At 41.0% G+C, this 17642-nt stretch overlaps 1 protein-coding gene across 4 annotated transcripts in view; it reads right to left on the bottom strand.

Moving 5' to 3' along the window:
* Positions 1–75: 75 nt before the first annotated feature.
* tdrkh (tudor and KH domain containing) overlaps positions 76–17642 on the bottom strand; it is a 28462-nt gene continuing 10895 nt past the window's right edge. For 3 of the 4 annotated variants that reach the window (XM_039788892.1, XM_039788891.1, XM_039788889.1), the window contains exons 5-14: positions 16621–16760; positions 15599–15929; positions 11492–11658; positions 10480–10655; positions 8982–9046; positions 8659–8810; positions 6006–6116; positions 4270–4324; positions 745–826; positions 76–633 (exon numbers count right to left, since the gene is read on the bottom strand). In XM_039788892.1, coding sequence (XP_039644826.1) covers positions 771–826; positions 4270–4324; positions 6006–6116; positions 8659–8810; positions 8982–9046; positions 10480–10655; positions 11492–11658; positions 15599–15929; positions 16621–16760 — 1253 coding nt within the window. In that variant the 3' untranslated portion in view covers positions 76–633; positions 745–770. The remainder of the gene's footprint in view (positions 634–744; positions 827–4269; positions 4325–6005; positions 6117–8658; positions 8811–8981; positions 9047–10479; positions 10656–11491; positions 11659–15598; positions 15930–16620; positions 16761–17642) is intronic. The other variant, XM_039788890.1, reaches the window with a different exon arrangement.

Here is a 17642-nt window from a genome sequence, read left to right on the forward strand (position 1 = left end):
TCTTAATGCACTATAATTCTGAAATAAATATTTATAGTATGAATAGCATTTCAAAGTAAAAGACACAGAAAATCCTTGACATAAAATAAATCCTTTATTATATATTGTGCAGTCTATTACACCCCTGAAGACAAACTATTATTTTCCTTCGTCCTTAGTTAATTATACAGTAGATGCCACATTTGTTTATACTGGACATAATCTGCAGACCTCATTCAATACTACTATGGTTTTTATTTCCAAAATATAATAACTTGTGAAGCCCAATATTTAGGCCATTAAATCTCAATAAGCATACAGGTAGAAAACAAAAGTAGACATTAGCTTAACAGCTGCCTTCTCAATCCACTGACTCAACACAGTGCTTCAAAAATAATACTGGCAATTTGTTTTTTTTGTTCCTCTCTTCATGTCTTGAACACAAAATATAGTAACAACACATTTAAGCAAAGCAGCATTGGGTACAGAACGGAACAGCTTAAAGTTAAAACATAAGAATTGTACTCAACAATAAAATTTATATGGCTGAAAGAACTGTTGGTAAGGCTTCACGATGAGGATTTATGCGGTTGAGTTTGGGTCAGACAAGGAAACATCTTATTTGAGCTAATGCTGAGGAGTGGGTGGTCAGTGCTGGAAGAAAAAAAAGAGGAGAGGTCAGTGCTTTCACAGACATAACGGTTCATAAATACATTCTTCAGAGAATGTTAAAACTCATTCAGTCATCAAGCCAGGAAACAATACCTTGATATTTATGTACATCTTTGGACTCAGAGCAGCTCATCATCTATGACATCATCAACGCTTCCTGAGATTGAAGCAGCTTCTGAGGTACAAAAAAAAAATCAAAAAAAGAAAATCATTCTACCAACAACATTACAACTGGACTTTCTTTTTTATATTTATTGGCACAGAATCACAATGTAATGACTTACAGAAAGAAGACATGCCGTTATTTATTCCGCAAGGGGAAATTCACAATTTTCACTGTTAGTACAGTTGCACACACACTAAACACACTGAATTACACACATGCTCAGGACCTATACATGCTATACACACTAATAGAGAGATGTCAGAGTGACGGGGCTGCTCCTTGGAGGAGCGCCCCGTGCAGTTGGGCGTACGATGCCTTGCTCAAGGGCATCTTGGTAGTGCCCAGGAGCTGAAATGGCACCTCTCCAGCTACCAGTCCACACTCTGTATTTTGGGGACTTGAACTGGCGCCCCTCCGGTTCCCAACCCAACACGGACTGAGCTACTACCACCCCAGATAAGTAATAACAAAGCCCCTCTAATTTGACTGAAAATGTAATACAATGAGATAATGTTCCTTTTAGCTCTTACTTCCCAGTTTAAGTCTCCACCAACTCCTCTGTCTCTCTGGCTGCGAAATGTTCCACTCTGTTCACCAGCTGGTCTCTAACTGTGTCTGTCTGCTGTTTGCTGCTGAACAGGTAGAGTACAGAGGGTTTATCAGAGCCTTTTCACTGAAAACAGCTGCCTGGAAATGAGGTCGATAAGCGCTGTCAGACTGAACCACAACAGTAAAAGTGAAGGCGTTAAAACCAAAACTATGAGCTAAGCGATGCTAAAACGCTCCGTGGAGCTGAGGGGAACTGCAGGGTCAAGTGGAGAGCTTCCTTGTTTTCTGCCCAAATCATGGTAATTAAAAAAAACTGATATTCAAACTTGCACCAATAACTTATGTGGCAGGTCTGCCTTATTTTAACGTCTTCATTCACCCAAAGCATGTTAATTAAGTATAATTTGATGTAAATGGGCAAGGGTTAATGCTGAAATCTGTTGTCTGTCCTGTTTGCCTCTTGTCTGTAAAAGTGTTAGTCACACGTTTCTGTTCCGTTAAGAGTCTTGGCTGGATGTCCCATCACGCTCAGATGAACGATCCATTTCCTCTTCTGGTTCTGTATGAAATGTTTTACCTGCTGTGTCAGAACAGGGTGGTTTTTATCTTTATCCAACATTTTCCCCAAAAAAACATTGTTTTCTCATCCAATCTAGCTCTATTCAGGTCATCATTTGCCTCCCACGCCTTCTAGCATCTTCATTTCTGCTGTGAGCACACAGCAGTGGTTCAGTGTTTTTTTTCCCCAGCTCATCCTGCTCTCCGTCATTGGGCTGAAATATGTCTCCACGAGTATTACTGAGTCCCATGTAAATAAGATCACAGCAGCTTCCTTACTGACAACAGCGGATGCAGCAAGCACTCGACACAATCACATTGTTATCTCTGCCGTCATCTCTTCCTTTATCCTCCTCATCTCCTGGTTCACAAATGTTCTCTCCGTACTCCTCACTTTGACAGTCCCAGCTAGTGTGGGCGTGGGCAGATGTGGAGGTTGTGCTGATGCAGAACTGTCAGGATAGGAGTGAAAGCTTTCTGTGGTTCTGTCTGGACTCAACATTTCATTCTCGGGGTCTCCTTTAAGCCCAAAGATTCGCGATGAGACGAAAGCGTTTCACAACGTCGCAGAGAAAAGTTTCAGCGGTCCGATGGTGACGCTGCGACTCAGCTGGTCGAGTCTCCAGAGGCTGGTTTTAGAACGTAACGCCACTTGTTTCAACAGCCAATAGAGAAGTCAGCTGGTAAAGTCAGCTATAATAAAATGATCCATAATCCACTTTATTTCTGTTACAAACTGTTAACGGAGGCTCAACGTGCGCCAGCGAGCACGTACAGTGGAGCGAGCTAGAGAGGGACTGAAGAGAGGGAGTGCCTAGGACAAAGCTGTGAATCAGAAAAATAAAATGTATTTCGCCGATTCATCACTAGAAATGTAACTCTAGCGAGCATCTCACTATCACAAACGTCATCCACATTCATATTTTGGCGCAACAAATATTATATTTTGCTACAAAAAGCATGGAAGTCGGAAGTTAGGACCATAGACAGTTAAATAAATGGTCACACCGACACCATATACTTCGACGGAGACCAGTGAAGTCACTTTCCCGGTGCTGGCTGAGCGTTACTGCGCAGCCTCAAACTGAGCTTGACAACATAGATGTGATGTGAGCAACCTGTCTGAAAGTTGTAAGTCTTCTGGTAGCTGTGCCAAGAGAAATCTCAATCATTCCCAATAAATGTTACTTCATATGAATTCACTTGCCACATACCGAAGTACTTCCAATCCATCAAAACGTTGCTGAAATATTTTGTTCCGATGCTTTCATGGACTCTCTATGGACTTCCACGCTGCTGCTTCCTCAAATCCATTCCACTTGGCTCAAAAAAGTCCATATTAACTAAACTCAATTCCGTGTTTTTTTTTTTTTTTTGTGCCTTCTGCACTCCTGCTGTTGTACCAGTGCTATGTGTTGATATTAGGCCTGTAACAGGCTTCTCCCTTCCCCCGATCGCCTGCGAGCTTCTCCGGACTATACGGTAATTTCTCTACTGTGCGACAGAAAGTCGTGTGGTTATGACACAAACCTATTTTTACAACAACGGTTGCTACGGAGCCATAACGTGAGATACAAGGTAATGGAGCCTTTTATACATTGTCGTGTTTCTTTAGAAATAAACAACGGACAAACAGAATCTTTAAACGCTTCAGATGTAAAGTTATTCGCTGTCAAAGTGACGCCAAAATGAATGGGAGTCAATGGGATGCTAATGGGAGGTGATGGTTTGTTAGCCTCAGAATCTTCCCTTAGGAGATACGCTTTCCAGATGCTCGCTTACCCCCTTGGTTAGGACGGAAGTACAAAGAGCCGTTGCTATGAAGATGATACACCGTCTCGTCGCATTGGTGTGAACTGGCAGGTTTCAGAACGCCGCAGGCCGACACGTTGCAAGTATTTGCAAGTTTACAGTCGTCTCGTCGCAAATCTTCGGTCTTGACTGGGTTTCATAACTACTGCCTTCTAAAATGGTGTTGTCCCCAATCATCTTCTCACTGGTTAAGAACTCACCAAATATGAAGTTAGGAGGGAAAGGGAAGTTGTGAGTTTGTGAGCTGCAGCACTGGCACAGCGACATCAGAATTAGGGCAGCTGGTGGTGTGGGTTAGTGTGAGTGATGACTCAATAATGTGAATAATTTTTTGGCTGGGCCTGAGTGGGCAAAGCTGAGGGACTGTGTTTCACGCTGACTTCATGTTGCTCTTCAGATCTCAGGATATGTGGATAACATGAAGATGACACTGATCTGCTCAGACAACCAATCCTCACTGTGTTGCCAAGCGCCTTTTAAATATTTGCATTGATTTAGTCACTTCTTGGCTAATTTCCCGATACTGTGCTTACCTGATAAGCTAATACAGGAGAGACTTTTCTCTGATGATGCTCCTATCACGTCATCCTATAGGAGGACAAGAAACAAAGATGTTGGAGTGTTAAGAGCATGTTGTAGTGACAGTATTGAGTAAGCGACATTGTGTTTGGTAGGGACAACATCAAAAATGATCCATTTCTAAATTTCAACTACGAAGATCATTACAAGATCCTCTTAAGTGAAGTGAAGTTCATCTGTTCATGCTGTAAGGTGTTTTAATACACCATATAAGAGTTACTGTGCTGCCCTCATAACTTCAGATAAGATCTAGCTAATAGTTAACTTTGTTATGTTTCAAACCATCGTCAGTGAAAAGTAGTGACTGGATGACAGGCTCACTTCAGTTTAGAGAAAATGAATAATAGTCTTCCCATTGATGGAAGTTATATGAGGCTCTGCAGCCATCTTTACTCTAGCTCTACTTTTTGATAACATAATTTCATAATGGCCATCTTATTTCAGAATGCAGCACATTTTTCATTTTTTGTTTTTAAAAGAACCACTTTTTTACTGCTTAGGGTTGACCTTTTGCTCAAATGTGTTAAAGATCCAGTCTGGCTATTTACCTTTGTGCTGATGTTTCAGATTCCATACCACAATGTGTGGTCTGAGAGTAAAATAAAATCTGAACCACAGATGTCATTGTAAGGATGTTAGCATGTCGACATTAGCATTTGGCTCAAAGCATCACTGCCTCAGTTCCAGAGCTGCTAGCATGGCTGTAGACTCTTGTATGTTTATGTATGCTCTGCGCAATTTTTAGCATCTTCATTCACCTGAGAAACATACTTTGATTTTGCTTGAACTATTCAGCATAAAAATACTGTAGTCATACCCTTCTGTCCAGTTTTCATTTTCACATCTTCTAAGTATAATTGTCTTGGTTTGATAAACGTTTAAAACAGCTGTTTCACTAACTGCAATAAAAACAGTTAATTAAAAAGCAATTAGAGGATATTTTCAAATTGTTCAGTCTAGGTTTAAACTGATTTAGGAGGCCAATTCACCATTCAGATAAAACCTTTTGTCTGATATGACATAATGTGGTTAGTTGTACACATAGAGAGAAAGAGAGAGAGAGAGAGAGAGAGAGAGAGAGAGAGAGAGAGAGAGAGATATTCATTGCCAATTCTCATAATTTGCAATCATTCTTATGTAAAATTTTGATCAGATGAAACTTGCAGATGAAAATTATTTTCATCATTGGTTTACTGTTGATTACTTTTTTGATAAATCAATGTATCGTTAGTGAAAAAATCAATTGAAAGTTCTCGGAGCCCAATGTGATGTCACATGCCCTTTTTGTCCAAATAACTATATAATATAACATTTAAACATTTAAATGCCATAAATCAGCAAAAAAGCAGCAAATCCTCACATTGGAGTCTTGACTTATAGGAATATCAAAATTCTTGCCAAATAATTTTCTGTCAATAGATGAAGCGTTTCAGCTCTATATAAAATTCTGCATAAACATTTAGGGTAAAAATGATTCTACTTATTATAACTCTGGTTTTAAATAAAAATAATAAGTGTTTCTTAAATCTAGATTAAAACCTGACCAGAATGAAAATCTGGTTAAAAGATATTAAACAGTGGCATAAAATATTGTCCAGAAATAAAACTATAGTCAACAGTTTTTCGTTGATCCTTTTCGTCCCTAGTGTTAATGAAGCCAATAGAAATGTCGCTGTGTTGAGTGACTCACCAGCATCCTCTGTAGACAGTCCAGATTGTCACCCTCAGTCTTCCCGTTCACCACTTCCTGGAAGCTGACAGCGTGGCCCAGGCGTACGAGCTCCTCGCCAATATCTACAGTCTAGAAAAGACAGTTGTTTTATAAGGGTGTGACGAGATCTCGCGTGACGAGATTTCTCGTCGAGGTGAAAAGAGTGAAAGAGTGACAGACAAGACGAACACAATATGTAAACATTGTAAGAAAGAAATGCCGTACTACTAACTACTGTAGTTAGTAGAGAGCTGTGGTGGTGCTGTAAGTGTTTTTGCATAGTGCTCATGTTAGCCGCGGTATACGGCATTTCTTTCTTACAATGTTTACATATTGTGTTCGTCTTGTCTGTCACTCTTTCGCCGTTTATTATTTCCGCAGGAAAACCAAAATGTTGCCACACAAATGATTTAAAAGTGGCAGGGGGATTTTCAATAGTAATTCCACGCTCCATCACGCTGACATCACATCGCCTCACGAGACAACTTTTCACCTCGACGAGAAATCTCGTCTCGTTCTCATGAACCCAATCTCGTGATGTGTTTCGTCTCGTGGAGTAAGCGTCTCGTCACACCCCTAGCTTGTAACCTTGGTTCTCTGAGTAAAGACTATTTTTCCCAGTCATATTTCTTAACTGAAGTTTTCTTTAAATTAGTGGTAAAATCGCGTCTCGCTCTCGTGACCCCAATCTCGTGTCTCGTCTTGTCTCGTGAGCGAGTGTCTCGTCACACCCCTATTGTTTTACAAGATGGCAAGATGGCAAGGGCCATGGGCGTCGGAACCATTTTACGTGGGTGGGACAAGACCAGGGCTTTACATTGACACCCAGCAACCTGCCAAAGGCGAGTAAAAATGAACTTTGGCGGGTACCATTTTAAAGTTACTAGCCAATTTGGCCGGTGATGAATGAAGCGAAGCGTCTGTTTGAATCGGCCGGCTGCAGAAATGATGCGACAAGTCAGTGTTTCCAGATCGGCCTGTTTTCTGCCAAAACATTTGGGCAGTTTTGTGTGTCTTTGGCTTGGAAATCTTTATCTGGAAATAGGGCTGCATGATATGAGGAAAATATGCGTTCATCGTTGTTGAATATCACGATAATGATATTACTTGCAATAAATAAACAGATATTATGGTATACTCAGTTCTGCATTTCTGCTGCTTTCAGTATTCTTCTAAAATACAACCAATTGCTGGTTGATTTTGAAACCAACAAAAGGAAATCATTTCTAACATTCTTTTATTGAACAAATTGAACATCGAATTAAACATAAAAGGCAGAACTAAAAAAAGAACGACCGTAACATTTTAAAATGTTCTTTCAACTAACACAAAAACTCTCTGAGTGTCTTTTGCGATATGTTGCAGCCTTTTGCGATACGTATATTGCGCCAGTTGATATCGCGATGACGATAAAAAACACAATATATATTGTGCAGCTCTATCTGGCAACACAGCTTGTAGCACTAATCCTACATTTCCCATGAACACTTAAGTCGTGACGCATCAGACAACCGTCGGCTACGTGCCTAGTGTGCATGGTACTGATTACGAGCTACGCTAGACGAACGGAGCCAAACAAACCGGAGGAGCTGAAATTAAGACATAAAGTTAGTTAGGAAAGAAAAACAACATGGCTAGTGGAAAATCTGATTGGCTGGTAACTTTAAAAATCTACTAGCCATGTTGGCTAGTGATCAAAAAAGTTAATTTAAAGCCCTGGACAAGACCCACACACTTTTTAAGACCGATGATATCAGACCCACTCCCTTTTACCGTCTCTAATCCAGCGCATCTGTCTGTTCACTTTTCAGAGCACCGTCAGTCAGATCCATTCCACTTAAGGAATGCCCAAATAAATTAAGCTCCATTCCGCGTTTCAGCTACAGCCTTGACTTCCATGCTGCTGCTTCCTCAAATCCATTCCACTTGGCAAAAAAGTCCATATTAACTAAACTCTATTCCGTGATTTTTTTTGTGTGCCTGCTGCACTCCTGCTGTTGTACCAGTGCTATGTGTTGATATTAGGCCTGTAACAGTTATTTCATAATTGTCATTTTTTTAAACATAATCGCAGTTTCTTTGTTTAACTGCAATTAATTGCTAACATTAGTTTAGCTGTTAAAGCGTATGACTGGTAATTGTTGCTTTTGTTAAGATATACAGATAGATATACAAATTGTAATTATATAAGTGATTATTGGTCGGACTATATATTTTTATTATTATTTCAACTGTTAGTTGTTGGCAAATGTCCCCAAACATGCTCATAGCAACAAAAATGACGATAGGGGAATACAGTTAGAAACAATGCTTTATGATAATAAAGAGAGGTGGTTTACTTCATAGGCTGTGTACCTCTGTTACTACATTATCTGTGTCACATAGCAGCGATATAACCAAAAGCTGTATCCTGGGATCCATTTAAAACTTTATTTTGTTTAAAAATGAATTATAAATAAAGAAATATTTTTAAATTTGACTGAAAGAGACAATTAAATTGTTATTCGCAAATACTTCTGAGACAATTAATTGTACAGACATAGCAGACAGGATGAGAAACAATCCAAACAGATAATATAATATAAAACAACTCCAACACAATATAATATTAACAGATAGAACGCTAGCTGACCTTGCCCTCAGTGTTGTTGTAGAGCTTGACAGTGGGCCAGGAGGAGACCTCAGAGTGGGAGTAGCTGCAGAGTTTGGCCTGCAGGGGTCTCCAGGAGGCACAGCACGTCAGCTGCTCAAACTCATCCAGGGCTGCCTCGGTCCACACCTCTCCTGAGGGAACAGGACATTTAGAGAATTAAAAAAAAATTAAGGGAAAAAAAGGCCATCAATCAATCAATATCAATCAACATTATCAATCAATCAACATTTTTTGACTTTCACCTCTGTCTTAGTTATATGCCTTTGTGCTGTGTGATCAAGTTTTTAAGAAAAGAGCTTTACCTTTTGGTCTCACTCCTGCTAAGTTGCACTCAATAGCTTGGAATGGTAAGCTGAGGAAGTCACTCCTGAAATATTCATGCAGAAAAAGCAAAAGCTGTTAATAACATAGCTGTGCTATTTCATAACTGGTGCCACATTCAATAATATGCACTCTGTATGTCAGAACCATACATTTCCTAAAGACACAGATATCTTCTTCAAAGGTAAACACAGTACGATTCTCTGATTAGCAGAAAAGCTTATAATTTTTATTTATTTAAGTTTATTGTTAACGTAAGGAGGTTATCTTTTTGAACTTTATTTTGGTTTACATATTTAGTTTAAAATGAAGTGTTCAGATTTGTTAAGTCTCTCTTATCCTCTTTGTGACCTCAATCAACTGTGTTTTCTGTGCCATCTGAGCTCTTGCCACACGTTTTGTTGGACAGTGAAACTGTATACTAAGTGTGAATATCCAACGAGGACTGATTACTTTGTTTCTTTAATAATTGTTTGTGAACCACACCCTGCTTGTTTACATTGTTTTGCTGGCAATACATTTCCCCTTTGATTTAAAACTGAAACAGATTTCTGTATGCGGTATTTTATTGCGGTGGCATGTGTGACAATCAAGTATTGGGTACATCCTTTGTGTGGGCGACTCTGTGACAACTATTTTGTCAGACTAATCCCTGGCTGGCACGAACTAAGATGAGCACGAACTAAGAAAAAAAAACAAATCTCTGAAAACTAAGTTGCACAAGGATTGGCCACACAAGTGGCTCCTTTTGTATTGTTCTCACATTGTCATTTGATGCATTGTCATCCCAAACATATCGTTATATAGCCACTTGAAGCACTCAATGCTGTGGTGTGGTACTTTCCACATATTAATCAATGTGTGATGCTGTAGATCTTCTACTGAAACCAGAGTTTGTCTTCTGACTGACTGGATCTTCATTATATACATGTTACAATAGTTACGACAGGAACATCTAATGGAAAGAAAATGCAGTGGAGGGATTAAGCGGGATTTATGGTTGTGCGGAGGCTCCACGCAGAGCTTTCTCCATAGTCTACGTAAGTGGTCTGAAGTTCGTTACTTGTGCGTTGATCTCTTTAAGAGAATAGCAGGGCCGGCATGTGTGTCTGTGTATGTGGTAGAGCGAGGGAGAGAGTGACTGATTATCTTCAGAGCGAGTAGCGACTCTAGAGTCATAGTGAGAGAAACAAAGTGTCTCCCTTGTGTTTTCTGACCACGGTGGGAAATCTGGAGCAGTTAAAGTGAACCCTCTCCTTGATTTCATGTTGTTATGGAGAAGGAGAACCAGGAAATGCAACGCTACCAAGCCACGGCCCAGTCACAGTTGTTGCGGTCTGCGTCAGCAGGGGTGAGAGGTGCACGTCAGGCTACGGCGTAGGGTCGGTATCTCCATGTACCTACGTACGTACCCACGGCGACGATTTAACGCAGAAGCATAAATTGGCCTTTACTGTCATCTATGGACTTGTCTCTTACCTCATACGACAGAGGCTTTCTCTGGGCAGCTCCCCGTTGTCCCCAAAGTCGACATAGTAAAGGTCCACCAGTCCAGAGGCCAGGACTCCCAGCACCCTGGCCCTGTTCCATGTGCCATGGTCGTGGTACGGAGCCGCCACAATGTCCCCCACCACAATGGACTCCACCCTGTGTTCCTAGAGACGAGAGAAGTGACTTATTTCTAAAAAATGTGGGGTCCAAGAGGGACATGTTGTTTTTACTTTGACATCATAAAGCAGGGGGTTTTAAACTCTGACACGGTCTGACTTTGTTTTATAGATCTATTATTGAGTCCATTTTAACTTTTTCCTTCATCTGTTGGTTTGCTTTTCTCAATTTAAAACAGAAAAAATGCATGAACAAAAGGGACCAAGGTCTGTAGCATTATCACAGGAACCCAACAGAAAAGTCTAAGTTGCTTAAAGGTGCTCTAAGCGATGTCACGTGTTTTTTAGGCTACAACATTTTTTGTCACATACAGTAAACATCTCCTCACTATCTGCTAGCTGCCTGTCCCCTGAACACAATGTAAAAAAAAGCCCAGGCTCCACAAACAGCAACAAAAACAAACTGCTCCAACCTGCACCACCAAACATAACAAACAGTGTTCCAGCCTTCCAGCCAATAACCAACAAGGATATTGGGGGTGGGGACGGGATGAGGAGGAGGGAGGGGCGAGCTAGTCTCGTTTTGTTTGAAAATACTTTGAACGTCAACAAGAAGTGACATCACCCAACATCGCTTAGAGCACCTTTAAGAATGCAGAATCCATCCATGTCTGACAGCACCCACCCCCTGAGTTTCAGACCTTGTCTTCTGGTTCCTAGTCAAAACCAACAGATATAAAAAGTCCTTCATACCCTCACATTGCTGAATTGCTGTATGTTTTCACTACTTTTTTTATCATTATATGTTGTATTTAATTGATCTTGTGGTATTTTCTGTTAACCGATTGCCCCTCTTGGGACAAATAAAGTTCCCCTTGACTTACGGTTGGGTTGCCACTGTTGTAGAAGCGGCTCATCTCCTCTGTCAGTTTGTCCAGCTGAAGGGAACGAACACCCAGGATCTGGATCCAGAAGTGGTTTGGGTTCTCCGATGCAGAAACATAAACCTCCAGATGTTCATCAGGCTGGAAGCTCAGGTCTGGGCTGGGAACTTGACGACAGAGAGAAATAAAACCTTCAGTATAATCTGACTGTGATTAAAAACAGATTGCACTGAGGCAGTTGCAGTGTGATAGGGTTGGGTACCGAAACCCCGGTGCTAATATGGCACCGGGGCCTAAACGGCCGAATAGCAGCATGGATTTCGGTGTCTTATTTAGGTGCCACTGAAATGCCTGCGCTGCTCTCTGATGCTCCGAAACGGACGTTAGAGGCAACAGAAGCATCGCTGCATGTCACTCTAGTTAACATTACACTTAACAGCAGGTAACGTTAGCCTACCGTTAGCTAGCAGCTGGATTAAACACAGTTAAAATGCTGACAGCTAAAAGGTGTAAAGTGTGACTGTATTTCACTGAAGACAGGGTGGCTACAGGTATAAACAAGTTAAATTTAAGACTTTTTAAGACCACTTCTAAATGAAATTTAAGACTTGAATGCGGTGCGTTTGTAATTATGTTCAACGAGACACTGAACCGGACAACCAAAAGCAAACAACTGGACTTGCATGTGCATTATTGGTTAAATGACCATGTCCAGTCAAGATTATATGGAGCAGTTCATGGGCCATGCAACTGCCCAGGATCTACTTCAGCATTTCAAAGTAAGTGTGCCATAAATATATTTATTAACTAACCTCTTGTATGTTGTGTATCATATAGTTAAGCTTTACTGATTTGTCAAGTGAATAACAACTATGGATAGGGCACTACATGTTAATTAGACAAATTAAAATGAATGAAGTAAAAACAGCCAAATTGAATTTTAGAATGGTATTAGAGTGTGCTGTTTACCTGCCAATATTTATAAATAGTATACAGTGCTGCTCATAAAAATAGCCCCACATCATCACATACCCTTCACCACACCTAGAGATTAGAATGGTTTTATTTCAGTTAGCCTCATAGCTGGTTTGATTGATTGAGAGATGATTTTATTGAAAGTGCCCCATATCTAGGTATGGTGAAGGGTATGTGAGGATGTGGGGCTATTTTAATTCTAAAGGCCAAGGGAACTTTATCAGGATGCATTGTATCTGTAGCCCCCTGTATTTTAAGGAAGGGCATTTATTTATTTACGATACATTATTTATTCACCAAGAAAATTGGTGTCCTTAAAGGTTGGACTTTTCCTACTTTTTTTAATTAAGGAATTAAGATCAATTTCCAAAAGATGATTTTTGTATTCCTCTTTTTAGTCAACTTATCATGGGTTCACAGACTTATGAGCACCACTTGTCATTTAACCAATAATGCACATGCATGTCCAGTTGTTTGCTTTTGGTTGTCTGGTTCAGTGTCTTGTCGAACATAATTACAAACGCACCGCATTTTTGGACTTAGGTGATGAGTTATTTTTTGATATATGGCGCCAGTCCAAATTTAGCGTAACGTATCTGGTCTTGTCCTTTCCACAGGTAAATGACTGTACAAGCCCCGAATCTGGAAACATTGCTTTGAACACTTCTTCAATCCTGTCATTATACCTGTAGGAATTGTGGCTTGTCACAGTCCTCAGCACCCAAATCACCTCTGCTCGGAGAGTTGGCATAGAGCCACAATTTCTCGGCGGTCAGCTGGCATTGTTGGCTGTGGATTTCCCATCCTAACATCCAGCGTTGTAGCGTTGACATCGTTGCTAGCGGTAGAAATGGTGTAGCAGAAACTAGCAATTACGGGCTGCTGGCGAGCCTTTACGTAGTACGTAGTTTACCAAATTTGAAATTCTTCCGACGCATAACGCAGTTCGCTTCATAAACATTCCCAGGCACCGACCTTAACCAATAATACTCGTTCTTTTCAAGCAATTTGTAATTGAACAATTATCAACCATTGCTGTATTACCTGTATGCGGCGAAATTGCAAATCCCACTGACTATGGCCACGCCAAGACCCGCCCACGAAGCAGCTCGATTGGTAGGGGTTAGGCATTTGACCTCGGTTAAGGTTAAGGTTAGGATAGCCGATTGGTGAGGGGATAGGTCATGTACAAATGGGGTTACCTTGCGTAAAAAATATTCGACCTGGCTGGCAGAACAGATTGCCTGCATTTTCGCGGTTGCATGACACAAACATATTTAAGACCTATCCAATCTGAATTTAAGACAATTTAATACTTTTTAAGGCCTTATTTTTAGGGAAAGTGATTTAAGACTTTTTAAAACTTTTTAAGGACCCGCGGCCACCCTGGAAGAGGATTCCAACAGCGGGACGTCCAACAGTCTGCAGCTGCCTTTGGCTGAAGAACAACACAGCCGATGCGTTCACTTGAAACTGGTAGCCTCGTGGTGCATTCAAAGTTATTGTAATATACCCTTTTCCCTTCTGGTGGTTGTTTTTGTCGTTTAATAGCAATTCACTGATGAAATAAGTTATTGTTATAAGTTATTCTTATTTTTATTATTTTATTATTATTACTTTGTGGTCGGCATGAAGCTGGACTCACTGATGACGGTGGCAGAGAGGTGGACACTGGACAAACTGCTGGACATTACTGACAATGCCAGCCACCCCCTGCACACCGTCATCAGCAACCAGAGGAGCGTGTTCAGTGTAGGACCAACAGACTCAAGAACTCCTTTGTCCCTCATGCCATCATACTCTACAACTCCTCACTCGGGGGGAGGAGGAAATAGAGTATAAAGTAAAGAGGACAGAACAGAACAGGAAGGAAGGGAAGGAGTGGTAGCCACTCATTCACTGTGCAATTAATTAATAATCTACTCACATACATACCCGGACACTAACTGCTCTTAACTGCTAATTTATGTATGCTAAATGTCATTTATTCACTATATAATAACACAATGCCATACACAGTCCTATATATATTTATATTTATTTATCTGTAGTTTGTTTTTTTACTGTTTATTTACTTTTTGTTTACTTCCTATATTTAGCTACAAGTTTTATTGTTATTCTTATACTGTATTTTCTATTCTGTTTTTTTTTATATACCTCTTTATTTTCTAAGTGTTTTGTAAGCCGAAATCTGCTGCTGGAAATCTAATTTCCTTGCGGGAGTCATCCCAAAAGGATTAGACTATTAGATTATTAATAAATAATTTCATTTTGACCATATGGCCTTAGCAATAAACAAGCCGCTCTTTAAAGTGCTCATATTATGCTCATCTTCAGGTTCATAATTGTATTTAGAGGTTATATCAGAAGAGGTTTGCATGGTTTCATTTTAAAAAAAAAACAATATTTTTGTCGTTCTGCACATTGCTGCAGCTCCTCTTTTCACCCTGAGCTCTCTGTTTTAGCTACAGAGTATGAGGGTGTGCCCTGACTGTACCTGGTAAGGACTACTAGCCAGTCAGAAGCAGAGTATGAGGGTGTGCCCTGACAGTACCTAGGTAAGGACTACTAGCCAGTCAGAAGCAGAGTATGAGGGCGTGCCCTGACAGTACCTAGGTAAGGACTACTAGCCAGTCAGAAGCAGAGTATGAGGGTGTGCCCTGACAGTACCTAGGTAAGGACTACTAGCCAGTCAGAAGCAGAGTATGAGGGGGCGCCCTGACAGTACCTAGGTAAGGACTACTAGCCAGTCAGAAGCAGAGTATGAGGGCGCGCCTGACAGTACCTAGGTAAGGACTACTAGCCAGTCAGAAGCAGAGTATGAGGGCGTGCCCTGACAGTACCTAGGTAAGGACTACTAGCCAGTCAGAAGCAGAGTATGAGGGCGTGTCCTGACAGTACCTAGGTAAGGACTACTAGCCAGTCAGAAGCAGAGTATGAGGGCGTGCCCTGACAGTACCTAGGTAAGGACGTTGTTTTGTGCTTCTCTTTTTATTTTAATTTATTTTAAGTATCGGTTCAGGCACTGGCACGGTTTTAAAAGTAGCGTTTTAGTATCGGAAACCCAAACAATACCCAACCCTAAGTGTGGTTAGTCTTTTTAAGAATCAATTATAGAGAAAGCAAACTCACTTTCAAACTTGGAAATTTCAGAGAGAGAATCTGTGGAGACACTCTCCTCTTCCTCCTCCTCCTCCTTGTGGTGTGTGTTGGTGATTTTCAACTCCACAATCTTGTCAAACTGATTTTCAGGTTGTCCTCTGGTCCCATTGACATGGATGAGCCCGTTTTTCTCTGTCTGGGAGTAGGGGCCGTTGTTGTTCAAGCCCACTGGCGCCTCAGTCTCTGTGCCGCCCGGCCTCTGATTCGCAGCCGTTTGGCCACGTTTCTGCCGCAGGGCAGAGGACTGGGAGATCTTTGCTCTCACCATCATGTCCTCGCGGACCTTTTCTAGAATCAGCTCCTGCAAACAGATCATGAAAGTTACATTTATTCTCAACAGCATTTAAATAAGTGGACTGACCACCACGGGTAATCAAAATTAGTACTCAACGATTTGAGGAAAGAATCTAATTGCGATTTTTCTGCCAGATATTGCAATTACAATTCAAAAAGCGATAATTAAAAAAAAAGTTTAGCTTAAGTTCAATATTGTTTGTTTAACAGATAAAAATGTCATGGAACATTATAACATGACACCATCAAAACTGCTCTATATCTTATGCGAAGAACACAGATATGAATTAGTGATATGTAACATTATTCCAGCATTTATCTTATAAAAAAGAAAACGTAATTATAATAATAAAAAGAGGATTAAATAATGTTAAAGCAAATGTTAGACCATTCAACTAAATATTGCACATTATTGGTAGAAGCATGCTGTGTGCTGATTGGCTTACAGACACTGATGAGATTTACTATGCCTAACCCCTACCAATCGAGCTGCTTCGTGGGCGGGTCTTGGCGTGGCCATAGTCAGTGGGATTTGCAATTTTGCCGCATACAGGTAATACTTATTGAAATTGGGTACTGAATGATGAGGCATTTTTCGATACTCGATACTAAAGAGGCAATTCGGTCGGTGCCTAAAAAGTGTTGAATTCAGTAACCAACCCTATCATCCCTAATCGAAGTGACTCAGTCCTACTCACCTTGGCCTGTTCCACCTCCTGTCTGGTCCCTGTGATTGTCACGCTGCCCTTGGCCCCAGGGCCGAGCGTCTTCTCTTTGGAACAAGCCACTTTGGCCCCTGTGGTCCTGGTGATCAGTTTCAAACTTTCTCCACCACGGCCTGCAACATTAGCCACACAAAACCAGTTCTAGATTTTTCTCACCGTCAACAAATTCTGAGTGCAGAGCCAAACCAAACATTGAATTTATCCTACTGTGTACTTTGTGTGCATCTAAAGCTTCTGGGCCCTATTTTAACGATCTAAGCGCACGGCGTAAAGCGCCTGGTGCAGGTGCGTTTAAGGCGTGTCCAAATCCACTTTTGCTAGTTTGACGGCAGACAAAAGGGTCCGTGCGCCGGGTTCAAAAGGGTTGTACTTAGTGTCTTCATTAACCATAGGTGTGTTTTGGGCGTAACATGCAATAAACCAATCAGAGATCATCTCCCATTCCCTTTAAAAGCCAGGCACGTTTGGACCTTGGAGCACTGCTATTATGATGGAGGATTTGCACCGTCATTTTTTTATTTGTAATCTTCTGCATGTGTGTGTGCTGCTGCGCTTCCCTGTGTGTGTGTGTGTAACAAGCATAGTGTGCGTGCGCTGTGCACAAGCCTAGGCACATTTGACTAATTTGCGGTTAAAATAACAATGAAATGCTACGTTATTGACTTTAGACCAGGTTTTTCTTGGTCAATGGCGCGATCACTTCCCGCTGCCTCAAGATAGCAATATGCCAAAAGTGCACCTGAACACACCTCCGTGTAAGACCAGCACGCCCATGGGCGCAGGTGCATTTGCTATTTAAACGACGCGGGCGCTGAATGGGAAACTGACAACTGCGTTGTCTTAAACTAGCAAAGATACGGGTGAAAGATAGGGCCCTCTATATATCTATTGTATTCCTCTGTGCCATTGAACTTCATTATTGTCCTAAAACTATTCAGAACACATCAATGACCATCATTGCCACTCAAATCTTAAAGCTGCATGAACAGACTTTT

Source organism: Perca fluviatilis, chromosome 21 (genome assembly GCF_010015445.1).
Source record: "Perca fluviatilis chromosome 21, GENO_Pfluv_1.0, whole genome shotgun sequence".
Taxonomy (NCBI): Eukaryota; Metazoa; Chordata; class Actinopteri; order Perciformes; family Percidae; genus Perca; species Perca fluviatilis.